At 43.1% G+C, this 13837-nt stretch overlaps 1 protein-coding gene across 1 annotated transcript in view; it reads left to right on the top strand.

Moving 5' to 3' along the window:
- The window catches only part of ADGRF5 (adhesion G protein-coupled receptor F5), a 48540-nt gene that overhangs the window by 26042 nt on the left and 8661 nt on the right, over nucleotides 1-13837 (top strand). Inside the window, exons 8-13 of the mRNA XM_063317681.1 lie at nucleotides 3846-3982; nucleotides 4833-5036; nucleotides 8396-8614; nucleotides 11377-11541; nucleotides 12541-12759; nucleotides 13060-13287. Of these exons, the coding sequence (XP_063173751.1) occupies nucleotides 3846-3982; nucleotides 4833-5036; nucleotides 8396-8614; nucleotides 11377-11541; nucleotides 12541-12759; nucleotides 13060-13287 (1172 nt within the window). The remainder of the gene's footprint in view (nucleotides 1-3845; nucleotides 3983-4832; nucleotides 5037-8395; nucleotides 8615-11376; nucleotides 11542-12540; nucleotides 12760-13059; nucleotides 13288-13837) is intronic.

Here is a 13837-nt window from a genome sequence, read left to right as displayed (position 1 = left end):
GGTCATGACAGAGAGGTCAGACTAAATGCGATCCCTGGGGAAGGTCATGGCAACCCACCCCAGTATTCTTGCCGTGAAAACTAAATGGATCAGTACAACCAGAGATATGTCGGTATACCATCGGAAGATGAGACCCCCAGGTCGGAAGATGGTCAAAATGCTACTGGGGAGGAACAGAGGATGAGTTCAACTAGCCCCAGACGTGATGACGCAGCTAGCTCAAAGCCGAAAGGACGGCTAGTGGCCGATGGTGCTGGTGGTGAACGGCGAATCCGATGTTCTAAGGATCAACACACCATTGGAACCTGGAATGTAAGATCTATGAGCCAGGGCAAATTGGATGTGGTTATTGGTGAGATGTCAAGATTAAAGATAGACATTTTGGGCGTCAGTGAACTAAAATGGACTGGAATGGGCCACTTCACATCAAATGACCACCAGATCTACTACTGTGGACAAGAGGACAACAGAAGAAATGGAGTAGCCTTCATAATTAATAGTAAAGTGGCTAAAGCAGTGCTTGGATACAATCCAAAAAACGATAGAATGATCTCAATTCGAATTCAGGGCAAGCCATCTAACATCACAGTGATCCAAATATACGCCCCAACCACAGATGCTGAAGAAGCTGAAGTAGAGCAGTTCTGTGAGGATCTGCAGCACCTACTGGACAACACGCCTAAAAGAGATGTTATTTTCATCACAGGAGACTGGAATGCTAAGGTGGGCAGTCAAATGACACCTGGAATTACAGGTAAGCATGGCCTGGGAGAACAAAATGAAGCAGGACATAGGCTGATAGAATTTTGCCAAGACAACTCACTCTGCATAACAAACACTCTCTTCCAACAACCTAAGAGACGGCTTTATACATGGACGTCACCAGATGGACAACACCGAAATCAGATTGACTACATCCTTTGCAGCCAAAGGTGGCGGACATCAATACAGTCGGTAAAAACAAGACCTGGAGCTGACTGTAGTTCAGATCACGAACTTCTTATTGCACAATTTAGGATCAGACTAAAGAGATTAGGGAAGACCCACAGATCAGCTAGATATGAGCTCACTAATATTCCTAAGGAATATGCAGTGGAGGTGCAGAATCGATTTAAGGGACTGGACTTAGTAGATAGGGTCCCGGAAGAACTCTGGACAGAAGTTGGCAGCATTGTTCAGGAGGCGGCAACAAAATACATCCCAAAGAAAGAGAAAACCAAGAAGGCAAAGTGGCTGTCTGCTGAGACACTAGAAGTAGCCCAAGAAAGAAGGAAAGCAAAAGGCAACAGTGATAGGGGGAGATATGCCCAATTAAATGCAAAATTCCAGAGGTTAGCCAGAAGAGATAAGGAATTATTTTTAAACAAGCAATGTGTGGAAGTGGAAGAAGGCAATAGAATAGGAAGGACAAGAGACCTCTTCCAGAAAATTAGAAACATCGGAGGTAAATTCCAGGCAAAGATGGGCATGATCAAAAACAAAGATGGCAAGGACCTAACAGAAGAAGAAGAGATCAAGAAAAGGTGGCAAGAATATATGGAAGACCTGTATAGGAAGGATAACAGTATCGGGGATAGCTTTGATGGTGTGGTCAGTGAGCTGGAGCCAGACATCCTGAAGAGTGAGGTTGAGTGGGCCTTAAGAAGTATTGCTAACAACAAGGCAGCAGGAGACGACGGTATCCCAGCTGAACTGTTCAAAATCTTGCGAGATGATGCTGTCAAGGTAATGCATGCTATATGCCAGCAAATTTGGAAAACACAAGAATGGCCATCAGATTGGAAAAAATCAACTTATATCCCCATACCAAAAAAGGGAAACACTAAAGAATGTTCAAACTATCGAACAGTGGCACTCATTTCACATGCCAGTAAGGTAATACTCAAGATCCTGCAAGGTAGACTCCAGCAATTCATGGAGCGAGAATTGCCAGATGTACAAGCTGGGTTTAGAAAAGGCAGAGGAACTAGGGACCAAATTGCCAATATCTGCTGGACAATGGAAAAAGCCAGGGAGTTTCAGAAAAACATCTATTTCTGTTTTATTGACTATTCTAAAGCAATTGTCTGTGTGGACCATAACAAATTGTGGCAAGTTCTTAGTGGTATGGGGATACCAAGTCATCTTGTCTGCCTCCTGAAGAATCTGTATAACGACCAAGTAGCAATGGGAAGAACAGACCAGGGAACAACGGACTGGTTTAAGATTGGGAAAGGAGTACGGCAGGGTTGTATACTCTCACCCTACCTATTCAACTGTACACAGAACACATCATGCAACAAGCTGGCCTTGAGGAATCCAAGGCTGGAGTTAAAATCGCTGGAAGAAACATTAACAATCTCAGATATGCAGATGATACCACTTTGATGGCTGAAAGCGAAGAGGAACTGAGGAGCCTTATGATGAAGGTGAAAGAAGAAAGTGCAAAAGCTGGCTTGCAGCTGAACCTCAGAAAAACCAAGATTATGGCAACCAGCTTGATTGATAACTGGCAAATAGAGGGAGAAAATGTAGAAGCAGTGAAAGACTTTGTATTTCTAGGTGCGAAGATTACTGCAGATGCTGACTGCAGTCAGGAAATCAGAAGACACTTAATCCTTGGGAGAAGAGCAATGACAAATCTCGATAAAATAGTCAAGAGCAGAGACATCACACTGACAACAAAGGCCCGCATAGTTAAAGCACTGGTATTCCCAGTAGTAACATATGACTGCGAGAGCTGGACCATAAGGAAGGCTGAGAGAAGGAAGATAGATGCTTTTGAACTGTGGTGCTGGAGGAAAATTCTGAGAGTGCCTTGGACTGCAAGAAGATCAAACCAGTCCATCCTCCAGGAAATAAAGCCAGACTGCTCACTTGAGGGAATGATATTAAAGGCAAAACTGAAATACTTTGGCCACATAATGAGAAGACAGGACACCCTGGAGAAGATGCTGATGCTAGGGAGAGTGGAAGGCAAAAGGAAGAGGGGCCGACCAAGGGCAAGATGGATGGATGACATTCTAGAGGTGACGGACTCATCCCTGGGGGAGCTGGGGGTGTTGACGACCGACAAGAAGCTCTGGCGTGGGCTGGTCCATGAAGTCACGAAGAGTCGGAAGCAACTAAATGAATAAACAACAACAATTTACATGTTAATGAGGCATGCTGGATTTGCCAAAACTTCCAACAATACAAAGTAGGGCATTTGCATGTGGAAAGAATTAATATTTGAATCCATTTCTTTTCCTTTTAAGTGATACAGCAAACGGTATGTTGCGGTATTGTTAATAACATCAGGTGGTAGAAGTAAATAAAATTTCTCCAGTCAGGGTTGCAAATTGTCCATTCCCAATAGAAATGCAGAGATAAACATGGAAACACAGTGTAAGCACTTAAAACAAAGTAGTGAATATTTTAATTCATGGTTCTTATAGTCCATCATACAAGTCAAGGGATTAAGATACTTTGGGTTACCCTCAGTAGTTTTTTTGTTTTGTTTTGTTTTTGTTTGCCTGAAGAACAGCATTTACTAGAAAAAAACCCAAACAATTGTCGGGATGATTGGTGGGCCCTCTGAAGTAGATTTCAGAAGACCGGGAAGATGGAAATTCCACTGCACAAACAGGAGTCCGCCCTTGAATATCCCTTTGTCCTGTTACCCATTAGCCACTGCATTGTACTATACTGCTGTTTTGGAGGATAAGGCAATGGAGAAAGAATAATAGAAGAGAATGATGATGGAACCCACATCTAGTTTTTTTTCCCTCCAGCTATCATGAAAATGCAACTTTAAAAGCCATATTGTATATCATTCATTATGTAATGGCCCTGAACTCACTGGATTTGATGTTCTTTTTGCATAGGCCTGGAAGCACCATGGTTGACTATGAAGTAACCTCAGCAAGGCAAATCCCACTTGAAAATGCGCATCCCCAAATAGCAGCTGCCTTACACAACTACTACCAGTTAGCAGCTTCCACATTTGTAATAGAAATCCTGGGTAATGTTTTTAAATGTCTTTTGCTAAAATGTACATTACTGTTTTGGTGGATATAGTTTATGTCCTTGGTGGCAAGAGAATGTCTTTAGTGTTTAGCATAATTTTAGAACCACAGGTGAGGCTATGGTAGTGAAAAATTAGAGTTGGAGGTTCAGCTATTACCATGGATTTGTGAAAAGCTGGCCATTGATCAGCACTGCTTTGTTTGAAAATGAATTCTCTGTATTTATTAAGCTAAATGATTGTTAATAACTTTGGAAAATCCCACATGTAAAATTCCGCCACCCTCCTGAACCAGAGCTCCACTGAGCTTAAGACATCAATGCTTAAGACAATTAAGATATCAGTTCCAATGTCTTAATTTTGCTAGGTAATTTCAGACCATTTCCAAAGCATGTTCAGAAGAGCACAAAATAATACTATGAAATATGTGGTCATTATAGTTGAGCAATACTCTGTGTTAGTCTGGACACATTTCTGTTAATTTTGAAAAATCCTTTTTTCTTCATGCTGAAATAGCTGGAGTGTGTGTGTGTGTGTGGGTATGTATTTACTCCAGCTGTTCATAATGGAAACCATGGTATATATGGCTAGCTAGACATTTAGATAGAAGGGATCGTTATATATTGAATTATAGGACTGTGTACAGCTACATTTTCACTCTCCAAAAGATGCTTCAGAGTCTAGGAGAGCATGAATATAGCATCTGTGTGTAATACATTAAAGCAGCTGCAACTTTGCTGAGACTGAGCAGCAACTGCTAAATTATAAATATCACTAAATTATTTATGGAGATAATAAGCATTTCATTTGCCATTAATTTTGAAGAATTCTCGTTATGCCATACTAGGTAAAGTAAACATCTCTGTTTCTCCTGAACACATTTTCGAGGGAGATACAGTAAAAATAGCCTGCACGACAGAATCCATTTCAAGAAAAGTGATCTGGGGTTACAGTGACATCAAGCGCGACCATCTCACTGTGACAGAAGTGGTTAAAGAGGGAAGCAAGATAGCAACCCTGATAATAACAGACATCAGGCTGAATGAAGCAGGTAATTCTGAATTCTAAATAGAAAAGTGCTGGAGCTGTTGTTTCATGCTGTCTGGTAACTGGCAGTCAAAGGGTTATAAACACCCAATTCTTATAAACACCCCCATCAACACTGTCAGGGCAAGCCACTGTATATAAACAGGGAGCAAACCCCACATTTACTAACATTGATGATGTTGCCTAGTCAGGTAATGAAACATCTGCAAGCAAACAGCCAAACTCAGAGAGCACCAAGGACTCCACTGTTCACCCCTGAGCTACAGATACTCACTTCTTATAAACAGTCTCTCAGGGAAGCAGGAGAGCGCTTGCCACATTTCAGCCAGTATAATGAAATGGGCTGAACAAATGCAGCATCAAACAGAAGATACAATTGGATAGTCAATAATGCCCCTTTCCAAACTGTGATGATTGCTTGACAATAATATTCCCCATTGGGGAAGGCAATGGCAAACCACCCTGCTATAGTCTGCCAAGAAAACATTGCAAAAGCGGTGTCTCCCCAAAGGGTCAGACATGGCTCGGTGCTTGCACAGGGGACCGTTCACATAACAATAAACTCTCATGACATTATGTTGTCTGTGAAAAGAACACACTGTCAAAGCCTCTAGCCAAAGTTACTCAAGTGTTAAATGTTACTGTCACTTGAACACTGCTGGTCTCCCAACTGTGGCCAGCATATGCTGAAAGATTGGATCAATGCGGGCAGGAACCAGTCACCATCACAGTAGCAGACATCCAACAGTGGGTCAAGAACATGCAGAGCTGGACAGCACCTGGCCCGGACATGATCCACACCTACTGGCTAAAGAAACTGACAGCAGTGCATGAACGCCTAGCAGCACAGATGAACCAACTGCTAGCAGAAGGCTCCCACCCAGACTGTCTAACCCAAGGAAGGACAGTGCTGATCATGAAAGACCCCAACAAGGGAACAGCACCATCCAACTACCGGCCAATAACCTGCCTCCCCACAACACTCCTATCAGGCATCACAGCCACCAAGCTGCAGGGCCATATAGGCCAGTACATGAGCGCAGTTCAGAAGGGTATTGGGAACAACACCAGAGGCTCTAATCACCAGTTGCTCATAGATAGAGCAGTCGCCTGAGACTCAAGGTCTAGACAGACCAATCTGAGCACAGCCTGGATTGACTACAGGAAAGCCTATGACTCAATGCCACACACATGGATCTGTGAATACCTGGCACTATATAAAGTCAACAGGACACTCAGGACCTTCCTCAAGAACTCAATGGGACTGTGGAAGACAACACTGGAAGTCAATTCAAGGCAGCTTGCACAAGTGGCCATCAAGTGCGGCATATACCAAGGTGATGCACTGTCCCCACTGGTGTTCTGCATGGGCTTGAACCCCTCAGCCAGATTATCACAAGAACTGGATGCGGATACAAGTTCAAGAGTGGAAGTACCATTAGTCACCTCCTCTACATGGATGACATCAAGCTGTATGCATTGACTCACTGATCCACCTGACACGTATCTACATTGAGGACATTGGGATGTCATTCGGACTGGAGAAGTGTGGCTGGGTGGTAGTAAAGAGAGGGAAGGTAGTTAAGACTGATGTGGTGGAACTACCAGCAGGCCACATAGCAGACATACTGTACAGACCAGCAAGTACCTTGGTATCCCACAGACACATGGGAACCATGATGAGGAAGCAAGGAAGATAGCAACATCCAAGTACCACCAAAGGATAAGACAGGTCCTAAAGAGCCAGCTCAATGGGAAGAACAAGATCCACACCATCAACATGTATGCCCTGCCAGTCATCAGATACCCTGTCGGTATAGTGAGCTGGCCAAAGGAGGACATGGAGGCTGCTGATGTGAAGACCCGGAAGATCCTCACAATGTATGGAGGCTTCCATCCCAAGTCCAACACCCAGAGACAGTATACCAGGCAGAAATGGGGACGTTGGGGTCTGGTGAATGTCCAAGCCACTGTCCTGAATGAGACCCAGAGCATCCAGGAGTACATCAGTAAGATGGCACCTAAAGATGAGCTGTTGAGAGAATGCCTGAGGCAGCAGCAGACGTGGGAGGAAGATCAAGCAGACGAAATGCCATGGCAAGACAAGACCCTGCATGGGATGTACCATCGACAGCTGAGGTGGCTGACTGGGAAATCCTACCAGTGACTGGAAAGGGCTGGACTAAAAGACAGCACTGAGGCACTGATCATAGCAGCACAAGAACAAGCACTAAGCACCAGATCCATAGAAGCAGGGGTCTACCACACTAGACAGGACCCAAGGTGCAGACTGTGCAGAGAGGCCTCAGAGACAGTCCAACACATAGTGGCAGGGTGTAAGATGCAGGCATACACTGAACGGCACAACCAAGTAGCTGGCATTGTGTGCAGGAACATCTGCACAGTTGTATGGGCTAGACCCTCCCAAGTCCAGATGGGAGATTCCACAGAAGGTTGTGGAGAATGACAGGGCTAAGATCCTGTGGGACTTCCATATCCAGACAGACAGGCAAGTACTGGCCAATCAGCTGGACATTGTGGTAATAGACAAGGACCAGAAGACAGCGGTGGTGATAGATGTAGTGGTGCCAAGTGACAGCAACATCAGGAAGGAGTATGAGAAGCTGGAGAAGTACCAGGGCCTGGAGGAACTGGAGAGGATGTGGAAAGTGAAGGCCAAAGTGGTCCCAGTGGTGGTAGGTGGTTCCAACAGATCCCAGGAACAACATCAGAGCTCTCTGTCCAGAAGAGTGCAGTGCTAGGAACAGCTAAGATACTGCGCAGAACCCTCAAACTCCCGAGGTTGAGGAAGACACATACCACCCATATGGGTGAGAAGGGAATTTTATATTGTTTATGCATATGCAGTATTCTGCCCAATAAATGAAGAAAGTAAAGCTGAACAATTAGCAAAATTGTTAGACTTGCAAAATATAAGTTGCATCCAGATATTTTCATTTGTCAATGGAATGAACATTATTTATCCAGCCAGCCTATATCACCCTTGCACCTCCAGATTTGAGCGAGATAGTTGGGAGACACTCCAGAGCAAATTTAGGATAGAAGAGAAACTCCTGTTGTGCAAGGAGAGGTCTGCTGGTACGATGTTAGCTGAACCCCTGTTGTTCTATTGCAGCAAAATAATATTGTCCTTTTTGCCTCACCCTACTGGCTCATGCTCAGTCTGTGACTGACTACTTCTGAGATACTTTTTCATGTATTAGATCTGCAATATATTCTTATTTTATTATAAAAGTAGGATAAGCTAGTTATATTGAAAATGTGGCTTTCATGCCTAAGAATTTTGGAGCATGTTACTTTAGGAAACTACGTTTGCCCATAACATATTTGTCTGTTTTGCAGGTAATTTTAGTTGCAATTTTGAAGATGACTCAAAGAAATTGTCCTCAATATACAGAGGTGAAGTTAATATAGTGGTCTCTCAAATTAAACTTGTGCCATCAGAAAATGTTTTTATTGTCTGTAATGGTAGAGACAGAAAAAAACTGAGCTGCTGCACAGATAGAGATATACAACTTTTCTCTCCTTATTGGAGACCCAGTGGAGCAATAAATATTTCAGGTATGTAGCAATATCATCTCTACTAGCTGCTAGTTATGGCTGATCCTTTTTCTCTTTTCAGCTCTGTTTATATAGATAATATAACCATCTCTCAAGATGTGTGTTGTTCTTTGGTACACGGTAAGCTAGACACAAAGATGGGCCCAGAATCTGGCTTTCATGCCTTCCTCCATCAAAGCAAAACCAAGACCTGAGCCTGAAATTTGTTAGCTTCCTCTTGCTCCACCATTGCCTAAGGGTCAAGAAGCAGCTCACGATCTGCTCCCTTCCTGGACCATATTGTTAATAACGTTCTCTGGTCAAGGAGAGCCCCAAATCGCTTGATCTCAGCTGGAAATGTGGGAGTCACTTAGGATGGCACGTGGGGGCAGAAAGCTGCGTGCTTTCCTGTTTGTGCTTTCTCCTCTCCTTCACAAAGCTTAGAGTTCCAGATTTGCTTGCAAAGGGGAGAATGAAAATAGTTGATCTGTTGCTGGGAAAATTAGCAACCCTTTTTAGACAGATCACAAAACCTGGATGGCAGTGGAGATATAGTGCATGGAGATTCACACACCCTTTGATGTAAATTCTGATACTTACAGTATGTCCAACGGATTGGGCACCTAGGAGCAACTGGTTAGCCGTAAAGTAGCAACTGGTTAGCCGTAAAGTAGCTATGGCAGAGGAAGAGGAGTATATGTGCCTTGTACTTCCTCCCTGTGCCATTATTAGTCCCACCCACCCTGTGTACACACACACACTCACACACACACACAAGGAAATGATAGCCCAAACATCTCCCTGCAGAGGGGAAACCTAATGTTACAGGAGAAAATAAGAGGACCAGAGGTTTGCAGGGACTGTTTTTCAGTTGATGCACCAGCTCTCTGGAATTGGCTCAGCCCAGGACTTCAATTTGCCCCTGCATTGTTGTCCTTCTGCAGGCTATTAAAATGGAGCCCTTGAGGTTTGAATCCTCAGCTATAGAGTAGCATACGCTAGGACTGATTTGATTGTCTGGTTTATTTTTTACCATTTTTAAACTCTTTGTCTGATGAATGTTGTAAACTGCCACAAGGCTCTTTGACTACAGTGGAGATAAATTTAACCAATCAGTAAATTTAGAAACTTGCAGCTGTTGGGGAAGCATGGAAATCTTTTCTTCATCACTTGCACACCCAGAGTCAGTTGTAGTAGAACACAAACTGCTGGTCATTGTTCTCTGTATGTCATGGGTCCTTCATTCATGACCCTATCTCCAGAGCTCCACTTGCCTTAGTTCTAGGTCTTCCCAAGTGCATCTAATCAAATGCATTGATCAGAGAACCAGTGTGGTGCAGTGGTTAAGGGCTAGAGGGGGGAAACCTAGTTTCTACTCCCTCCACAGCCATGGAAGTTCACTTGGTCGCTTTGATCCAACCACTCTCTCTCAGCCAGTGTTCCCTCCATTTTTTTATATTTTGTATGGGGAAAATTGGGGGGGGGCAGCTTTTCCCAAGCCAAGGACACATTTATGTGCCACAATGTGAGTATATGAATAAATTGCAAATATATGTAATAGTGACATGTTAAAATGTTTACATATTTCTTAGTTAAAATACAGAAACTAGAAAGTATAATAGTAGATCACACACATCCTTCAAGTCATTGTTGACCCCTGGTGACTGCACCCTGCAATTTTCTTGGCAGCATTTTTCAGGAGTGGTTTGCCCTTACCTGCTTCCTAGGGCTGAGAGAGAGAGAGAGAGAGACTGGCCCAAGGTCACCCAGCTGGCTTCGTACCTAAGGGAGAACTGAAACTCATGGACTCCTGGTTTCTAGACTGGTACCTTAATCACTACACCAAACTGGCTCTCTGTATATACTTAGATTATAATATAAACTTGCTAGTCACTGATAACTGATAATTGCAATCAACAATTTAAGCATTTTAAATTGTTTCTTTTTGGGGATGAGATTTGATATTGTAATGCAAGAAAAATAAGAAAGGAAGGAAGGAAGGAAGGAAGGAAGGAAGGAAAGCATTATACAAAAAGCATTTAGATAGACCCCTCTCTTTCATCCCACCCCCCTCTTTCCTTTTTCTCTGGATGTATCCTGAACTTTCTTAAACTTTAATTATTATTAATTTAAAATTTGAAATGTTTCTAAAGATAACAATGATCGTGGACCTTGTGTGTCTCAAAACTCCACAGACACTAATTGAAGCTGGTTTGGAGGGAGGAGGGAGGCAGTCCTTCATGCCCAGGGCACCCTGAGCTTGTGCCTGGCATGTCTCTACTTGGGCCAGATGCAGAGCTGCAACTGCAAGGCTGGGGAAAGGCCGTCTGCCTCCTGTCCCCCTCCTGTCGCCCCAGCAACACCAAGCAACCCTCGCTGCTGCAGTCATGAGCCTGGAGTTTTCGGGTGTCTAAATCTGTTGCTATTATTTTGGTAACTTAATTTGTGCGCACTCCACTTTTTACGGTGTGCGCAGGTTTGATCAGTAGTGTGCACATATGCATCTTAGAGGGAACATAACCCTCAGCTCAACCTACCTCACGGGTTTGTGGTGGTGAAAAAATGGAGGAGTGAGTACTGTGTATGCCGCCTTGAGCTTCTGGAAGAAAGGCGGGGCATAAATTTCACCACCACCACAAGTAAATTCCTCTTCCATTCTTCTTCATAATTCCACTGCATGCACAATATAACTGCCATAGGAGGCAGAGGCTCAGATACTAGCTTTATTTCAAGAGTTGGCCTTTCTTCAGTCGCTTTTTCAGATTGATTGCTTTTCTTTGCAGGAAGCATTACTTCTGTGAACAACTGTACCACCTACCTGCTACAGGCTAGTGAATCTCAGTGCCCAGCAGACAAGTCTGGGACCAGCACCGATTACACATGCGAGCTGAATACTACCTATGGCGCCCGCGCCAATAAAAAAATCAAAGTGACATATTTTCGTGAGGGTAAGCATCTCCTTGGATGCAACACCTGTTTTCTGACTATTGTGGGTGGACTTAGTAATCATCCCAGGAAGCATGCAGTACTAGATTTAGAGTAAGGGATTTAAAACAACAGGCTTTTTGCACAAATGCTTCCAGCTAGGCTGCTGTTCAGGTTGGAAGGATCAGGGATGAATAGCAATGAAGGCAGACAGAATTAAACTGTGGAGTGGTTGTGGCAAGAGGTGGGACCAGGACCCCAGGAAAGGGAGAGGGGGATTTTGCGTGACAAAGCAGTTCCAGAGTTGGACCCATGGAAAGCTTGTTCAGTTCCTCCACCGGACTCTAAAACTTCTTCAAGCTTTAGCTGCTCATTTCAGACTTTGCTCTTAAACCTTTCATGTAGGCTTGACCCATGCAATCCTCTGTGCAGCTTTTCTTCTCATTTCACATTGCTCTTCTGGCCACAGATTGCTTGTAAATATGGGTTATACCCTTTTATCCTTTTGACATTGTAGTGTGGAGGGAGTGTCTTTGTGTATGTTAGAGAGAAAGAGGGAGAGATGAAGGTGGGGGAGTGATTTCCCATTTTTTTGTTATTGAGCCTTTGATAGAGCATGCCTCACAATTGGTGGGCAATCTTCACATGGTATGGTGAAGCATCCTGGAGGGCAGAGATCAAAAACTCCCCACAGCCATCTGTAAAATTTGCAGAACAGATTAACAAGATGGTGTAAACAAATGCTTTTGTGCTAACTGTTGTAAAGATACAAGGAGAAATACTTTATTAAAACAGACTAAAGAACAGCGCAAACAATGGGAGCAAAACATTTTAGGACTGAGATCCAGACTGGTCAAGGAAAGATTAGAACCTACACTGTGTGAAAGAACTAGTGTCTAATATATGGGAACTAATCTTAACATTAGAAAGGAGGATCATACAATTCTCCAATAAGTCTTTTCTGTAATGCTGCTCTCATAATCAAATACTAAATAATGTCTCTTTATTTTATGTTTCACCAGCAAAAGTAACCGTTTCTAGTTCAAAGGAAATTGTTTCCGAGGGAGACACTTTCTTTTTAATGTGCCAGAGTGATGTAAGCAATTTCGATGAAGTCTTTTGGAAAATTCAAAATGGAAAGACTGCTAAGAAGGTAGACAATATGTGGTACCACACCACAAAGTACTTCACAGGTGCCACATCTGTGCTGACTGTACCCAGTGCAAACCAGGATTGGACTGGTGAGTAAAGACATGAATCATTTTGCCCCACCATCCCATTCATGAGGAAAAATAATTTTATAAATGAAATAATTTATTCACTAAAGCTGCCTTTTCAATAATTTTTACTGCTTGACTCTGCATTGCCTAGAGTAAAATTGTTTAAATTAGGCAGCCTTATCAAACAAACAATCAAACAAACAAACAAATAAATGTATTGCCTTTAGAGGACTTTAATGGTGGCTGCTGCTGCTTTAAACTTGCCTGTTGTTAATTTCTTTAGTATTACATTTGTTAAACCGGCTGGTTTTATTGTTCTAGGCATCTATATATGCACCTTTTCCCAAAGATTTTTGACCAGCTCTGGAAACACAATGATTAAAGTTATTCCTTTGCTCCGGGGACAAGAGATCATAAGAGATCCCATAGAGACAATAATTTCTTGTCCAGCAACAAGAATAATTCTGGAATGCTGTACAAGCCGGATGGAAAACTACACTGTTTTTTTTTTCTCTCATGATCACGATATGCCTTTATACTTTATGGCAGGTAAGCAATCATAGGCTGGGTGGAAGAAGAGCAGGACTGTTGATGAATAGCTAGATATCAGTTCTCCTGGAAATTTAATGGGGGCTTGGCAAGGTCAAATGCACCTGTTCCCACTAACTGAGAAAAGCACAGTCAGCTTCTACGTCAGTGTTTCTCAATCTTGGCAGCTTTAAGATGTCTGGACTTCAACTTATGCTGGCTGGGAAATTCTGGGAGTTGAAGTCTGCACATCTTAAAGTTGCCAAGGGTGAGAAACAGCATTCTACTCCTTTGTAGCAGGGGTTGAGCAAGTTGAGATTCAGCACCAGTGCCCTTAATGATCCCCACATGCTTAATTCCTTAATGTTGATTAGTTTTGAAAGAAAAACCTGCACCAGGGGTCTATGCTGAGGAAGGTGTCTGGATGAAAACAGGGACTAAGCTCTCAGAGCCTTTTAAAAACAGTTAAAAAGTTGTTTTCACGGAGATTTAATAAGGAATGTCTTCACCTAACTAGATATGAATACATCTCTCTTAATAAACCTAACTAATGTCTGGGGTTAAGGTGGGA

This window comes from Candoia aspera, chromosome 1, assembly GCF_035149785.1.
Source record: "Candoia aspera isolate rCanAsp1 chromosome 1, rCanAsp1.hap2, whole genome shotgun sequence".
In the NCBI taxonomy this organism is placed as follows: domain Eukaryota; kingdom Metazoa; phylum Chordata; class Lepidosauria; order Squamata; family Boidae; genus Candoia; species Candoia aspera.
Note: the sequence above shows the minus strand (reverse complement) of the source record. Positions and strands in the feature narration are given on the sequence as shown.